General features: G+C 38.5%; 1 protein-coding gene and 1 long non-coding RNA gene across 6 annotated transcripts in view; one reads left to right on the forward strand and one right to left on the reverse strand.

Annotated features, from left to right (window-relative positions):
* LOC139357181 (uncharacterized) overlaps positions 1–16,535 on the forward strand; it is a 57,641-nt gene that overhangs the window by 28,362 nt on the left and 12,744 nt on the right. The window lies entirely within an intron of this gene.
* LOC105474733 (putative olfactory receptor 2W5) lies at positions 215–1,176 on the reverse strand. The gene is given in 2 exon segments (XM_011729560.3): positions 215–585; positions 588–1,176. Coding segments are annotated over 2 exon segments (960 nt in total).

Genomic DNA, 16,535 nt, shown 5'->3' on the forward strand with positions numbered 1-16,535 from the left:
AATCAAAAAGATAAGGAAAGTGCAAGATACAGCAGAGATATCCTGAAGCAGGCACCTTCAAACAGAAGGAAACCACTTCACATCCATAGGGCAGAGGACGGGGTCAAACTCGAAAGCATCTTCCCACCCACGTTCACTCTACTGCTTGAATATTAGTTCTCCACATGGCCACAGACACGTCTAAGAGAATAACTCCAGTAAACTGTCTACATTACTAGAGTGTTCCCCTCACTGAGGCTTGCCAGTCTCTTTCTCCCACCCCAGAAGTTTCTTCATGGCCCCCTTCACATCTTTGTTCCTCAGAGTGTAGATGAGGGGGTTGATGCTGGGAGTGACAATGGTGTAGAAGAGAGTCAGGAACTTCCCCTGATCTTGGGAGTAGCTGTTGGCTGGCTTCAGGTACACGTAGATGATGGTTCCGTAGAAGAGAGAGACCACTGTGAGGTGAGAAGAGCAGGTGTGGAAGGCTTTCTTTCGCCCTGCTGCTGACTTCATCCTCAGCACCGCGGCCGCAATCACACCATAGGAGATGAGGATGAGGGAGAGGGGCACCAGGAGGAGAGCCATCCCCAGGGCAAAGGTGAGCGCTTCCATCAGCACGGTTTCCTCACAGGACATGGCAATGAGAGCAGGCATCTCACACAGGAAGTGGTCCACCCTGCGACGTCCACACCTTGAGAGCTGCATCGTCTGAGGACACATGATGAAGGAGTTTAGGAAGCCACAGCACCAGGCCACGGTCACCAGCTGCAGGCAGAGACGTGGGTGCATGACTGCCGTGTAGTACAGGGGCCGGCAGACGGCCACATAGCGGTCATAGGACATGACAACTAGGAGGATGCACTCGGTGGAGCCCAGCACCATGTAGATATACAGTTGGGCCACACAGCCGTGGTAGGTGATGGTCTTCTCTGGACCCCACATGTTCCACAGCAGCTGAGGGGCAATGCTTGTTGTAAAGCAGAGGTCTAAGAAAGACAGGTTCCCAAGAAAGAAGTACATGGGTGTGTGGAGCCTGACATCCACGACCAGCAAGAGGATGATGGCAGTGTTGCCCACCAGGGTCAGGATGTAGAAGATCAAGATAACAGCAAAGAGAATTTTCTCCAGTCCAGGCCAATCAGAAAAGCCCACCAGGATGAATGCCTGTAGGTCACTGGCATTGTCGTTTCCCATAATCCACCAGCTATTACAGAGAAACAATGAAAGAATTAGATAAGGGGGCACATGCAGATCATCTGGCACTCTCCAATTTCCATTTACAGGTCTGTGAAGTTAAGAGGGCCATTTGCCCTTTCTTTGCTTTTTTAGAATACACTTATTGAAACCTGTTACGTGCAAAGTCGTATGCCTGATGCCCCAGGAAGATGGGATGAATTGACTCTGGAGCTTCCCTCCTTGGTGAATAATGTGTATGAATAATGACAAAGAAGGGAGAAAGAGAAAGTTCTCTCAAAGAATATTTGTTAAAAGGCTGAGTATTATGCAGATCACTCCCAAGTGACCAGGGGGGGCCTGTGTGAACAGTTTGCATTAAGGGAGACTACTGAGTCTAAGAGTTTTTTTTGGTTGTTCCAAATAATAAGAATTTGACATGTGGCAGATTGAGCTAAATATGTTTCACAAAGAGGAGGTAGTATATGCAAAGTCATGAAGGACCACATGTATGGATGATGCTTAGGGAAGCCATGAATGTACATACCAGGCAACTCCTTAATGGCATGTAATTTTATTAAGAAGAAACACAGTGATTTTTGACCCTACAAGAAAGGACTGAGATGATAAGTTTAATTCTGCCTCTGTAAAACACAGGTCTGCAAATGTATGGCCTGCTATTCAGTTCATCTCTCTCTAACTTGACTTTTCTTGTGCAACATGGGAAAGAGTTTAGATCTTCTCTAAGTCCCCACTCAGACCTCACATGTCTATGTAACTGGTGACACTGAGTTTATACCCTGAGCCCTTTCAGCTATTGATGATTTCCAGTCTAAGCCGAGAGCTTTGATGGGAACTCTGCCTTATACAGCCAATGTCCACCCAGGCTTGTATCCGCTGTGATAATAGCAAACAGGATCTGGGCAACACACAAGAAGAAAGCTGTGGGAATGAGGGCACAGAAATACATTGAAGGACATGTGTCTATGCAGCCGCTGTCACCACCTGTCCATCCTGACAACTGACATGCTATGAGCTGTATCCTGTTGGAGCTGCAATTGGGAATTCGGTAGTTCCCATCCATTGGTCCAGGCACCAGACCCTCTGCAAAGCCCTATGAAAGGGTAAAAGGGTGCAGGGTCTATCAGAAGTAGCCAGTAAAGTATCAAAGAATGGAAGACTTTCAGAGGCTTCCTGAGTACTCACAAAGGAGACTTTCACAGACACACACTTTACAGGTATTGGTTATTAAAAACAACTTGTACTTCTGTATCCTCAGACCCATCATAAGTTTTCTCCCAGGTTCAGAAGACCCCAAGAGTGGCAATGACAAGCTACACAAATTGCTCGCAACTTTATCACTTTGGGTGATAAAGTTGTGATAACTTTGGGTGATCATAGCAAAGTTTATCACTTTGGCTCTGACTCCTTAGCCAAAATTGCAAGTTTACCTTGTAGTCATCTGTTCAAAACTACTTTTTTCACAATGCTTTATTCTTTGAATCCAAAATGTCCCACTGCTAACCCTTATGACAAATATGCAGAGGCTCTTCTCTGTTTCACCTAACACGTATTCAACTATAAATTAATGCACCCTGTCTTCTCACGTTTCTTAGCTCTTTAGTTCAGAACCATGAAATTGCAAGGAATGCAGCTCTTAGAAATGCCCAAATACCTTTACTAGTTTAGTTGACACATAATACTATAAATGTTTACTAATTTTGAAAACTTAGGCCCCAAGGTCTGAATTAGGTTGATTCTCTGGTTGAAGGTTATGCCCAAAACTGTACCAACTCATGTAGAGGAGAATCCACCAAATGGTTCTCTGTGCTTACTGAACAGGATTTAACAATGCCAAGCAGTAGAGCTATTTTTGCCTGGCTTAGGTATAGAGCACATCATAAACAATCACAACCCTTTCATATTACTATATATTAGACTTTTACAGAGCTTTCACACTCTAGTTTCAAACCATCATCACAGCAGCCCTGAAAGGTGGACAGGACAGGCATTAGAATCTCCATGTTAGAGATTATCAACCTCAATAACAGAGAAGAAGAAAGAATAGCCAATGCTTGCACTACAGCTTCATATCAGAGCAAGGTTTATAGTGCCAGCCCTACGCATTAACTCAAGTTTCCTTCCTCCCTGTTCCTATCTATTTCTCAGCCACTTAATGCTGTAGTTGTTTAAAGTCAATCACTGATTACTGCACTCCCATTAACCTACACATTACAATCCTAACACTAAAATCCATCATCATGAGCCGTTTTCAGAGAGAAGCTTGTGACCACTCTAAAAATCGCCAGAGATTTGCAATGCTTGATTTAAACAGAATCACATGGTTTTCTGTTCAAATCAGCTATCATTTTATCAAGAGACTAAAAAGATTGGTTTATTGTGTGTGCATGTAGGCTCAGAAGAGGCTCTAGGATTGGCTCAGCTAGCAATGGACAAATGGATAATGAGTAATCACATAATCACTCCTAATCTACTTTAGATTCACTTTGTTAGGATTTGGTGCATTTGATTGTTTCTGAGTTGGATACAATGTCTCTTTTCCAAAATTGAGTTCCAAATTATAAGTTGGCATTGAGAAACCCGTTACTCTGGTGTTCTAACAGATATAAACTCTAATCAAAACTATTACAAAGATAACTCTATATCTGCATACAGAAGACTGAAGATACAGATATAAATCTCATTGCTACGACAAAGCTTGCATTAAAATCTCACCCTTGTTCTTCCCAGAAAGTAGAAGACCTATGATTCTGTCAACCCTCCTTACTTCAATTCCAGAGATCAACCAGGAGTTTTCTCATGGATAAGGCAGCTAATTCTGGTCCCTTTTAGTTTCCAGATCTTCCAGAGGAAATTCCAATGAAAACCCTGAAAGGAGATTGAGCACAAAAATAATGTCTGTCCCATTTAAGTGTTAATAAGCCTTTAAGTAGCAGAGCTTGAAAGAGAAATGAACTTTGGGCAGGAATGACAAGCTAAGTGAGTGGTATGGCATAGTGCCACATTTCAGGTCAACATGTTTTATCACGTCCATATATACAGGTAGTCTAGGGTTAAGGAGATGGCAGACCACCCCCAGGGATAAAGGAAAGCACACGTAGTTCTAAGAGCTTTGAGAATATAGACGATGTCATTTTATTGGTTCATACTAAGTGGATAGGAGGACAACTTTAATGCCATGTCACCTTAGGGATTTGGAATCATCTAGGAGCATGAGGAAAACTGACATCAGCTTGTTTACAGAGCTAAGACCTCAGGAATTGGTGTTGTCATCTAGAGATTGGCCCAGCGGGCCCCCCCCCCACCCCCCACAACACACACACATACAAACACAAAACTCACCGGGGAGGCAACACAGAAAGTTCCCAAACATGGGGCTCAGGTATTCTTGAAAAGAGAATTAATTTCTGGGTTCTATGTCAAAACAGAAGTAGATCAATTTCTTCATTTGGTCCTGGACTCACAAAATTAAAATCATGAAAATGTGGGGAGGCAAGCATGCCCAAAGAATGTACACCCTCCAATATAAGAAAGAATGAGGTAAGGGGGACACTGATATAGGAAACTCTTGGGTCTGTTATTGCCACTTTAAGAGGCTACGGGAAACTTCAATTCTTCCCTCCATTCCACTCATTATGTCTTTACCTCCTACTGGGACGGGGCTACATCAGGAGGCTGGTGTTCACCCAGGAGAGTCCTGTGTAGGTTACTGTGCCCTACCTCTCCCCACCTTCACTGTGCATGTGTCTTCCCAGTTGCCAAGGCTCTCTCATCTCACCTCCTACAGGAGACCTCTCAGACAGAAACACTAGATGGCAACGGCAGCCTTCCATACAGCTGCCAAAAATCATTTGTTTGGAAGATTTCATTTAGCATTTTGAACTGACATTAGTGTATTAAGTGAAAATAGGAATCTCTTAAGAAGTAGCAGAAAATAGAATATCTCCAATTTTCTTGAATGTCAACTGTTAACCTTTATTGATTAAAAAAACTTGCATATAGTTTGAAAAAAAAAACCTTAATTTCTAATTTTACATAAGAAAAAATTAACTTCCAACTATACTGAGGTGACTGACTTACTCAAGGTCAAATAACTAGTAGCCACTGGCTGCCCAAACTGGAACCACCTCTCACCAATCAGCTTATCTCTTACCCTTCCCATTACATTAGGCAAAATGCAACTGATACTATTGAGGTGGAGGGTAATTAGTAAAGAGATTCAAACTATGGTTTTTCAGGCTCCAAGTTAACATTTTAAGTTTTTATATATATATATAATTGTGTTTTTACTGCATGGGATTCTGTCATTTCTAGAACTTTGAAAATGGATATTTCTAGCTAAAATGAAAGAGAATTTTTGCATTTGGAGTTTAACACAACACCTTCTACAGTATTGATGTTTACAATTTGTTCCTTGATTCAGTATTTCCCTTTCCTGGAGGAGTGAATGAAGTCCGTTAGGTTCACAGTGGAACAGGGATAAGGGATGAGAAATTATTTAATGGGTACAATGTACTCTATTTGGGTGATGGTTACAGCCAACACCTAGACTTTACCACTGTGCAATATATCCATGTAACAAAACTGCATTTGTACCCCTTACAGTTACACAAATAAAAAACGTGTTTGGGACAGTTGTCTCTCCAAGCTGGGAGTGCATAAGCTCATCACCAGCTCCCCCATGGCGGGGAAAAGTCATTGCAGCCAATAACTTGTTCATAAAGTAAAACTAAGCAGTTTCATCCTCTCTGAAGTTCTCTGAATGATGGTGATAATAGTTAACATTGGAAGACTGGAATAAAATAATGATTTTCGTTGTAGAAAAAGTACAGTTCAAGAAAAACTGTACTGTGAAATATGGTATTTCATAAAGATACCATAAAGTTGCCCCCATGGCAAGAAAATAAATATCTATCCACCTAAAGAACTTCTCAATTTTCTACTGAAGTGATGTGTTTAATGTTTAAAGTATACTGCTTCACATGTTTTTTTTGTTGTTCAAAAAAACCTGTTTATTTTAGTCAATTCAAGAAAATGTCAGTAAAACTGATTATTTGGCATTATGTTGGTAGATTTTTTAAACTTATAAAATATTTTGGATTTATAGATACATAGACAAAATAAGATAACAATGGATAGACTAACCACCACTCAGCTTTACGACATTTTAACATCTGCATTAGGTGTTCCAGCTCTTTTATGAAATAAAACATAGGTATATTCAAGGATCCTGAGAACATATTATTTCCCTCTTTCCACAGAGGTAAAATAAATTTTATGTTTACCATTTTCAAACATATTCAAATTAATTTTAATTCATCCGTGTATTCAAAAATAATATACTATTTTTGCACACTTTAAAACTTTACATAAATGGTATAATACTGATGTTATAATTCTAAACTTCTTTTTGTTCTCTTAACATTTATGGGTATTTTTGTTTTTATTTTTTAAATTTTAAGGTTCAGTGGTACATGTGCAGCTTTGTTATACAGGTAAATTGCACTTCACAGGGTTTTGGTGTACAGATTATTTTGTCTTCCAGGTACTAAGTGTAGTGCTTGACAGGTAGTTTTTTCATCCTCACCCTCCTCCTACCCTTCACCCTCAGGTAAGACCTGGTGAGTGTTGTTCCCTTCTTTGTGACCACATGTACTCAAAGTTTAGCTTCCACTTATAAGTGAGAACATGCAGTATTTGATTTTCTGTTCCTGTATTGGTTTGCTTAGGATGATGACCTCCAGCTCCACCCATGTTACTGCAAAGGACATGATGTCATTCTTTTTGTGGCTACATAGTATTCCATTGTCTATATGTACCACATTTAAAAACTCCAGTCTACGGTTGATGGGCTTTTAAATGGATTCCATGTCTTTGCTATTGTGAATAGTTGTTGGGTCAAATGGTAGTTCTGAGTTCTTTGAGAAGTCACCAAACTGCTTTCCACAAGAGCTGAACTAATGTATATTCCCACCAGTCACGTATATGAGTTCTCTTTTCTCCACAACATTGCCAGCATGTGTTATTTTTTGACATTTTAATAATAGCTATTTTGACTGGTGTGAGATTGTGGTTTTAATTTGCATTTCTCTGATGTGGAGTTTTTTTGTTTTGTTTTGTTTTTGTTTTTGTTTTTTGTCTTTTTTTTTTTTTTTTTTTTTTTTTTTTTTGAGATAGGGTCTCACTCTGTCACCCAGGCTGGAGTGCAGTGGTTTGATCACAGCTCACTGCAACCTCTGCCTCCACAGACTCAGGTGATCCTCCCGCCTCAGCTTCCTGAGTAGCCACCACGCCTGGATAATTTTTATATTTTTTGTAGGGATGGAATCTCACTATGTTGCCCAGGCTGGTCTTGAACTTTTGGGCTCAAGTGATCCTCCCTCCTCAGCCTTCCAAAGTGCTAGGATTATAGGTGTGAGCCACTGTGCTCCATGTATGTTGAGCACTTTTTCATATGCTCAGTGGTCACATGTATGTCTTCTTTTGAAAAGTGTCTTTTCGTGTCTTTTGCCCACTTTTTAATGGGGTTGTTTTTGTTTGGGTTTTTTTTTTTTTTTTTTTTTTTTTTGCTTGTAACTTTGTTTAAGTTCCTTATAGATTCTGCATATTAGACCTTTCGTCATATACATAGTTTGCAAATATTTTCTCGCATTCTGTAGGCTATCTGTTTACTCTATTGATAGTTTCTTTTGCTATGCAGAAGCTCTTACATTTAATTAGATCTCATTTGTCAATTTTACTCTTATTACAAAAAGAGCAATAATTGTTTGGTATCTTTTGGCATCTTTGTCATGAAATTTTTGCCAGGGTTTATGTCCAGAATGGCATTTTCTGGGTTATCTTCCAGGGATTTTATAGTTTTAGGTTTTACATTTACGTCTTTAATCCATCTTGAGTTGATTTTTGTATATGGTGTAAGGAAGGGGTCCAGTTTCAATCTTCTGTGTATGGCTAGCCAGTTATCCCAGCACCATTTATTGAATAGGGAATCATTTCCCCATTGCTTGTTTTTGTCAGCATTGTCAACAATCAGATGGTTGTGGGTTTGCAATGTTATTTCTGGGCTCTCTATTTTGTTCCTTTGGTTTCTTGTATCAGTTTTTGAATGAGTACCATGCTTTTTTGATGACTGTAGGCTTACAATATAGTTTCAAATCTGGTAATGTGATGCCTATAGCTTTGTTCTTTTTGCTTAGGATTACCTTTGCTATTCAAGCTCTTTTTTAATTTCATATAAATTTTAAAATAGTTTCTTCTAATTCTGTGAAGAATGTCATTGGTGGCTTGATAAGATTAGCATTAAATCTATAACTTACTTTGGACAGTGTGGTCATTTTAGCAGTTTTAATTCTTCCTATCGATGAGAATGGAATATTGTTCCATTTGTTTATGCCTTCTCTGATTTCTTTGAGCAGTGTTTTGTAATTCTCATTGTAGAGCTCTTTCACTTCTTTGGTTAACTATATTCCTAGATATTTAATTCTTTTTAGGTTATTGCTTCACATGTAATTAACTATAAAATTTTAAACAAAAATTCCCCTATGGTGGACATCATTCTGTCCCTCTGCACATTCTTTAATAGGAAGCCTATGAAAACATGATGTGGCCAAAGACTCTATTTCAATCCTGTTGTACAACAATTTTATTGTTTCAGGGTCTTGCCTTCAGCTCACTCAGGTTTATTCCCTAAGGCAAAGATTATTTTAAAGACAATAAATTAGAAGGAGCAGAAATCCCTCCTTTTTACCTACTAAGCCCCTGAACTATTATCTACATGTAGTTGCTCAGGTCTCAGCGGAGTCAAAAGAATAAACCTCAGGAGGTCCCTTCCAATGTCAGCAAGTTTTTTCTCTCTTGGCTGAATTTGGGTTAGTCTCACCCATCTGACCATTAAATTCCAGACCCCCTGAAGAGAATCGGCATCTCCTGACCTAGGTCTGAACATTCCTGCTGCTGGCTCCTCACCTCTCTTCCTTCTTTAACCTCAAGGTAAAATGAGTGGAAGGGCCACTTAGGTTTAGATTGGGTTTGAGCACAGGAATTAACACTCACTTCTGTTCTACTGAATTCCCAGAATGATGAAGGAGATTCTCTCACTTACCCAAGGAGCATGGACTACTCTAGGTAATGGGAGGTAAAAACATGGGACCCCAAATAAAAGCATTACGGAGACAGTCCTCTCAGACCTAATTATGACCCCCTTTCCAGAATCACCACAGTAGTTTTCAGGTCCAGGAACAGGTAAGGACTGAGTGTATACATGTTTTAAAAGCCAGTGGCAAAGGAAAAGCCAACAGCCAAACAGACAAAAAACGATAATTATCCAAGCCCATATTGAGCCTCTAATAGGCATCAAGCATTGTACCAGGTATTATATTTAAAAATCAAGACAATAGAATAAAAAATTTCTACCATCCTGTATCTTACACAATAGTAAAGACAAATGGCTAAAGAAAAAGTCAAATTTGAACCAAGTCTAGAGTGTTGAGTAGAATTGGGGGAAAAAATACAAAGAAGTTTGTATGGCAAGTGAAAGAATGCATTTGTGGATGAATTGAGGCGACAATGACTAAGTGAACTATAAAAAGGTAGACAAGAGCAGGCCACATGAGCATTTATTTGGGACAATAGTTGACGATAGAATTAGACTGACATTACAGAAGCAAATATTTTGATCAGTAACCCCAGAATCAATCTATTTACTTATGCATTTAGTAAATAGCTTCTACAGACCAAAACTAGGTCCTGAGGAGGCAAGGGGAATTTAAACATGGCAGAAAGCAGGGCCAGCAGGGGACTGTAATGACACAAGAAAACAAAGCAGAATTTGGAAACAAAGACAGGGACATCACAGAAAGTTTCATAGAAGGAAATGAGACTGATCCAAGTATTAGAGGATAAGTAGGACTCTAGCCAGTTAATGCAAGAGAAAGACAGAGAAACGAGCATGTGCAAAGAAACCAGCCTAGAGTGTGTGCTTCTCCCCTTTTTGTTTTGGTCATTCTTTCATTTTTTTAAAAGTTATTATTACTATTAGTTTGGTTTAAGAAATCATAATTATATACATTTATGAGGTACAATTATGTGATGTTTTGATACATTTATACAACGTGGCATGATTAAGTCAGGCTAATAAGATATCCATCACCTCACCTACCTATCATTTTTTATGGTGAGACATTTGAAATGTACCCTCAGTCATTTTGAAATACATAATACATTATTATTTACTATAGCCATTCTGCTGTACAATAGATCTCAAAGCCTCTTCCTCCTCTCTATCTGAAACTAGCATGTGCTTTTTAAACGTTGGAACAAGTGGTAAGAGAATGAGGTTGGTGAGAGAGGAGGCATGGGGTGACATAGAGGACAAGTCAGAGATGGCTCCAGGTGTCACATGTTGCTCTTTGGAGGCTCCGTATGGGCTTTAAAATAATTGAATCATAAAATGAGGATTGCAGTTTCTGAAGATTATTCAAGCAGGTAAGCATGAAGAATGGATTAGATTAGGTGTCTGTGGAAACAAGGTATCTCAGTGATAGGTAAGAATTCTAACATCATGGCAGCAAGGGGATGGCAAAAGGTGTCCATTTAACTTGCCCTTGGATTTCATGAAGTAGTCTTCTTTTTGCACTATTCCCAAAAGTTGGTGGCCCAGCCAAAAGTAAATTACTTTCAATGGTACTGCACAGAGAAAATCCTTGGAAAAAAAATAACTCCTACTTATCCAAAATTGACCTCTAAATGTTTTTTGTTTTTTTGCAGCGGGGCGGGGGGCGATTTTTGTTTTGTTTCTTGAGACAGGGTCTCACTCTGTCACCTAGGCTGGAGTGCAGTGGCACAATCTCAGCTCATTGCAGCCTCTGCCTCCCAGATGCAAGTGATTCTCCTGCCTCAGCCACAGAAGTGGCTGGGACTACAGGCGCACACCACCACACTCGGCTAATTTTTGTGTTTTTAGTAGAGATGGGGTTTCGTCATGTTGCCCAGGCTGGTCTCAAACTCCTGACCTCAAGTGATCCGCCCACCTCATCCTCCCAAACTGCTAGGATTACAAGCGTGAGCCACCACTGCTGGCTCTCATTGTGTTTTAATGTAGTTTCCTACTGAAAAAAATGTTCAGGTGTATGTCCCTCTCTTCCAAATGTGAACTCATTTAGAAAATGATATTATTTCTGTATAACACTGGCCCTGCCAATAATAAATCCTTCAAAGAGAGTGTTCTACAGCAAGTCTCCAGACTCCCCTCCCAAACACTCCAGTGTGTCAATTTAAAATTCAATTTGAAAAGATTACCTCCCCTGAATCTAAAATAAAAGTTGAAAAATAAAAAGAAAGGAAAGGAAAAAATAAGTTACATAAACAAACAAAAAACAAGCAAACAACAACAAAAAAAAAAAACAGGTGGTTTAACAGTATAGAATGCATAGTTTTACTAGATTTTTATATGAATGGTATTTTTACTATTGAAAACAATTCATTAGGTTTTCTCATAATTTCTCTATTGCTTTATTTATTTAAAATGTGTAATCAAAGAAAACTTTTCATAGAACCTTCTAAACTGAATGAAGAAAAAGAGAGAGAGAGAGATTGTCAGAATGTTATTGCACGTGCAGTTTCCCAACCAGCTTTCCCGTAGCCTATAATGGAGCAGTTGAATTTTAAAGCAACATCCTGTTTACATTTTATCTTTTTTACTCAGAATCAGCTTCTTCATTGTTGGGGTGATGTGCATGAGCAATCCCTGCCAGCTTTGCATCATCATAGATTTGCATCTCTTTTATGAGGCAGTGCATTGAAAGGGCCTGGCTTCTGGCATGAGTGTAATCTCCAGCTGTGTCATGGTGTAGCTCTGCTTTCTCTTGCAGCTTTCCTGATCTCTCTGTGCTTCAGTTACCTCTACATTGACTACATATATTTCCCAGTTATTTAGCACCAAGTTAAAGTGCAAATAATCTATAAACTGTGATAATTCTTGCTCTAGAAGTGAAAAAATAGAGGCTCAGCTGGAAGCTAACTAAATTGCACAGGGCTCAACAACTGTTAAAATGTAGGCGGTAGTATTTGGAACACGGCAACATAATTTCTGCTCTTCCCACACTGATTCTTGCATGCTGTTATGGTTTTGCTTGTTTTTGTTTATTATTTACAAAAAATAATCATTTTTGGAATGAAGAAATAATCAGTTTCAGCATGCCTTCTATTCCCATACATTAAAGCATTCAATCATCTCCAAACCCTAGGAGGCGAACGTTATATCTTGCATTTTTGTGCAAGAAGGCTGAGGCTCAAAGTGCTGATACTTCTTGCCCTAAGTATGTAGTGTCACTGTGTCTGTGACACAGATCCAGAGATATGTACTCTGGATAAAAACACTATGCTCATCCCCCTAAACCAGATGCCCCAACCATGTCCATGGTGCCCACTCTCAACCAACATCCAAAGCCACATTCTGCAAATCATGCTATTTTTCATGTTTGTTTAGAGTTGCCTACATTTGCTACTACTGCTCACACTTTCTCAAAATGCTTATAAAATTACAAGATTATGTATTTAGTTTCTCCTCCAGGTCTCCCCAGAGTTTATCACAAACTTAGTCAATGTTTAATTCCAGGATTCTGCTTTCACGCACCACCATGCCCAGCTAATTTTTTTTTCTTTTTTTCTTTTTTTTTTTTAATTTTTAGTAGAGATGGGATTTCACCATGTTGGCCAGGCTGGTCTAGAACTCCTGACCTCTGGTGATTCACCCGCCTCCGCCTCCCAAAGTGCTGGGATTACAGGCGTGAGCCATTGCACCGGGCTGATACTTTTTCTGATAGGAATTTTCCATGACTATAATCATTTACAAGTTAATTGAAGATATTGTGCCGTAATATCTGTGAATCTAAAGAATTAAACACATGTTCAATGCAAGGTGCTTGTTCCTAATTGCTTGACAGTATAGTGCTGAAATGCTCTTCTTGAACTCACTTTTCTAAATAAGATTGTAGTTAGCAATTATTCTACGTCTTCCTTGTGTGTTTTTATTTCCGCATAAAGAAAAAAATATAATTTTGTAGCATTTTCTAAAAACTTAACTCATAGTTTTAGTTTTTTCAGCCTTCAGGAAATTGTTTCCAAATTCATGCTATTTGTTTTCTGAAACTAGTTTATATGCACTCTTCCCATGTGTGAGATTAAAAGTCCTTCAAAATGTGGAACAAATGAAAACATTTGTTGTGTATCCACACTTTATGTTACATAATGATTTGTTTTTTGATGAAATGAAAAGGATAGAAGAATGAATGAGGTAGAGAGAGACAATATAATGAAGGTGATGCATTCGCCTGGTTGGGCTGCCATAACAAATTAACCACCACAGTGTAAAAAATAGAATTTTACTTTCTCACAGTTCTGGAGACCGAAAAGTCCAGGATGAAGTTTCTGTCAGGATTTGGTTTCTGGTAAGGACTCTGTTCCTGGCTTGCGAAAGATCACCTTTTCTCTGTGTCCTCACATGGTGGGGAGAGAGAAAGAATATGAAAGAGAGAGAAAGGGAGACAGAAACACAGCGTGCGAGCAAGTGAGAGAGAGCACTTCCTCTTCTAATAAGGCCACAGTCCTATTGAATTAGGGTGCCACCTTCATTATCTCATTTAACATTAATTACCTCCCAAAGATCCTATCTGCAGATGCAGTCACACTGGGGGTTAGCGCTTCAGCATGTGAATTTTGGGAGCCACAATTCAGTCCATAGCATATGATAATGGAGTGTGTAGATAAAATCAACCTGCCAGTTGTATCAGACTGACTTCTGGGTGGAAAGCCGGAGTATGGGGAGTACAATACAACAGTGACAATAGCAGTGCTGCTGTCAAGTAGTGACACTGATCATTGTTATAAAATGTCTGGCAACAGATGTTCTTTGTTCATGCAAGCTTTGCTTCTAAGCATGGAACTCAAAAAGTTAATTCTTCAGGAAATTGTGCTAATTAAGGTCCACAATACATTTATTCTCCACAGAAGTTTAAGAAGTAAGGAAATTCCCAAAGGCAAGGTTATATTTACTAGTTAATCAGCCAGTTTTTAAATATACATATATATGTTTAAATATATAATTATGTTACAATAATATATAAACATATATATTTAAGCATATATATGTGTGTATATATATTGTTTTAACATAATTTTAAAGCCAAAGGGTAGTGAAATTATATGGAATAAAATCGTTATACAGCTCAGTTAAAATTCTATTTGGAACCATATCCACAAAGTTGAATCGTATTTAATGGCAAATCTTGAGAAAATTGTCAACACAAAAGCCTTTGAGTAGGAAGAGGATTTGGTGAATGATTTCCTTTTGTTTAGAAAGAAAAGAGGTATATTTAGAGAATGGCTACATCGAACTATTGAATTATTTAGCTCTCATTCTAATTTCATATCTTGTAGTAATCTCTACATGATAAATTATAAATATTTTTGATACAATACAGAGGATTTCATATATATTTCCTAAAACTAGACTCTGAGTGTTAGCAATGTGAAGCTGTATTTGTTAGAACATTGAGAAAAATTGCTCATTAAAAGTTATACATTATGTTTTTCATAAACAGTTGAAAATGCTTACAACCTCGTAATAGTCTCATCAATCTTGTTATAATTAATACTGCAGGTATATAAAAACTGAGTGGATTCTACATTTGTTTAATGGGGTTGGCATCCACACATAACTGTGTGACCTAACAGTTTAAGGGCAAAAATACAAATTTGTTATATCCAAATAAAACCTATGGCTAGAAGAATGAAGTACAAGAACTATGTAGTGGCTTTTGCTAGTTTTCACGTTCTTCAAAATATTGAAGTTTCAAGCTAGTGTAGGAGTACTGAGTCTAAAACTGTAATTAAAAGATTAGTTCAAGTTATAACTAATGGCAATCACTCTGATTTTGAAATCTGGAAAGACAATCTGCCCATCTGTCTCAGAATCTCTCTGTCTCTTACAATCAATCTTACTCATCCTATTTCAAAAAACAAAAAAAAAAACACATACAAAAAAAAAGGTGTGAGTCTTTCTAAATAACATTAGTTTGATAAACACCCATAAAACTGACAGTTGCAGTTGTTATGAGTTATTATGTGACAACTCCTCATCATGACCCATCCTGGTAAAATTTTGCAACATAAAATGAGTTGAGAAGTATGAGCACACTAATAACAGAAATGTATTTGATAGTGTGGTACTCAGCATTTTAAAACTACACCACAACAGTAACTGCCTCTCTGGCCTAGTTGGGAGATAATTTCATTCTTTGGAGGGTGGAACAAAGGTGATTTCCCCAAGCACAGTAAATGAGTCAGGGGAAACGAGCTGTTTTCACAATTAAGTGGTGGTGAGCTGAGGATAGGTGAAAGTAAAATAGTGATTGCCAGGGCCTCAGAGGAGGGGAGAACAGAGAATTATTGGTTAATATGTATAGTTTGTGTTTTACAAGATGAGGATTCTAAAGATGAATGGCAGTGATGGTAGCCCAACAATATGAATGTACTTAATACCACTGAACCGCGTACTTCAAAATGGTTGAGACAGTGCATTTTATGTTATGTATATTTTACCATAATTAAAACTGGGAGGAAAAAGATAAGGAGAGAGGATTGCCTAAAATAAACTACCATTGGATGGCCTGTTCACTACAGAAAGAGTTTGTGCTGTTTTGCAGCTATAAGAACACCCACAATTTCTAACCTGTCTATCTGAGAATCCAAATATCTTCCATCTAACTTGACTGAAAGGAAACATTAAGCAGTGTTTCCTATAACCGATTTTCTGAAAGAGACATGCTAAATGCAAAGGACTGCATGTCTTTCTTTTAGTGAGGTTTATGAATGAACTGGAAGACAATGGTGGGGAAGAGGAAGATGGAAGAGGGACAGAGAAAAAGAGAGAGAAATCTTTATATAAACAGATATGTAGTTGAGTTGGCTGGGCTCTGTAGCGTTTCTCACTATGTCTAGAATACTACACCTTCATCCCTACTTTAAGGTCAACTGTTAGGGAAGTGCTATACAGAATCTGCCTCATATTTTAAGAACTTCCCAGAGCAATTATGCAGATTATCCCACCAACATAGCTGAAGACTTGGGGAGGTTCCTATGGAGTGGTTGAAATATGAAAGTGGGATTTTGGCACACATTTACTACCTGAATACCCTGCACATGTACCCCCGAACATTAAATCAAAGTTGAAAAGAAAATTAAAAAATAAAAATCACATTTATCATCAAAATCTTGTCTCTTTCCCTCTAGCTGTATGTAAGGTGGATACCATGCAAGGAGAAAATGTGAATTTTTCCAACACATTTGTCTTGTTGGGCTTC

This window comes from Macaca nemestrina, chromosome 1 (assembly GCF_043159975.1).
Source record: "Macaca nemestrina isolate mMacNem1 chromosome 1, mMacNem.hap1, whole genome shotgun sequence".
Taxonomy (NCBI): Eukaryota; Metazoa; Chordata; class Mammalia; order Primates; family Cercopithecidae; genus Macaca; species Macaca nemestrina.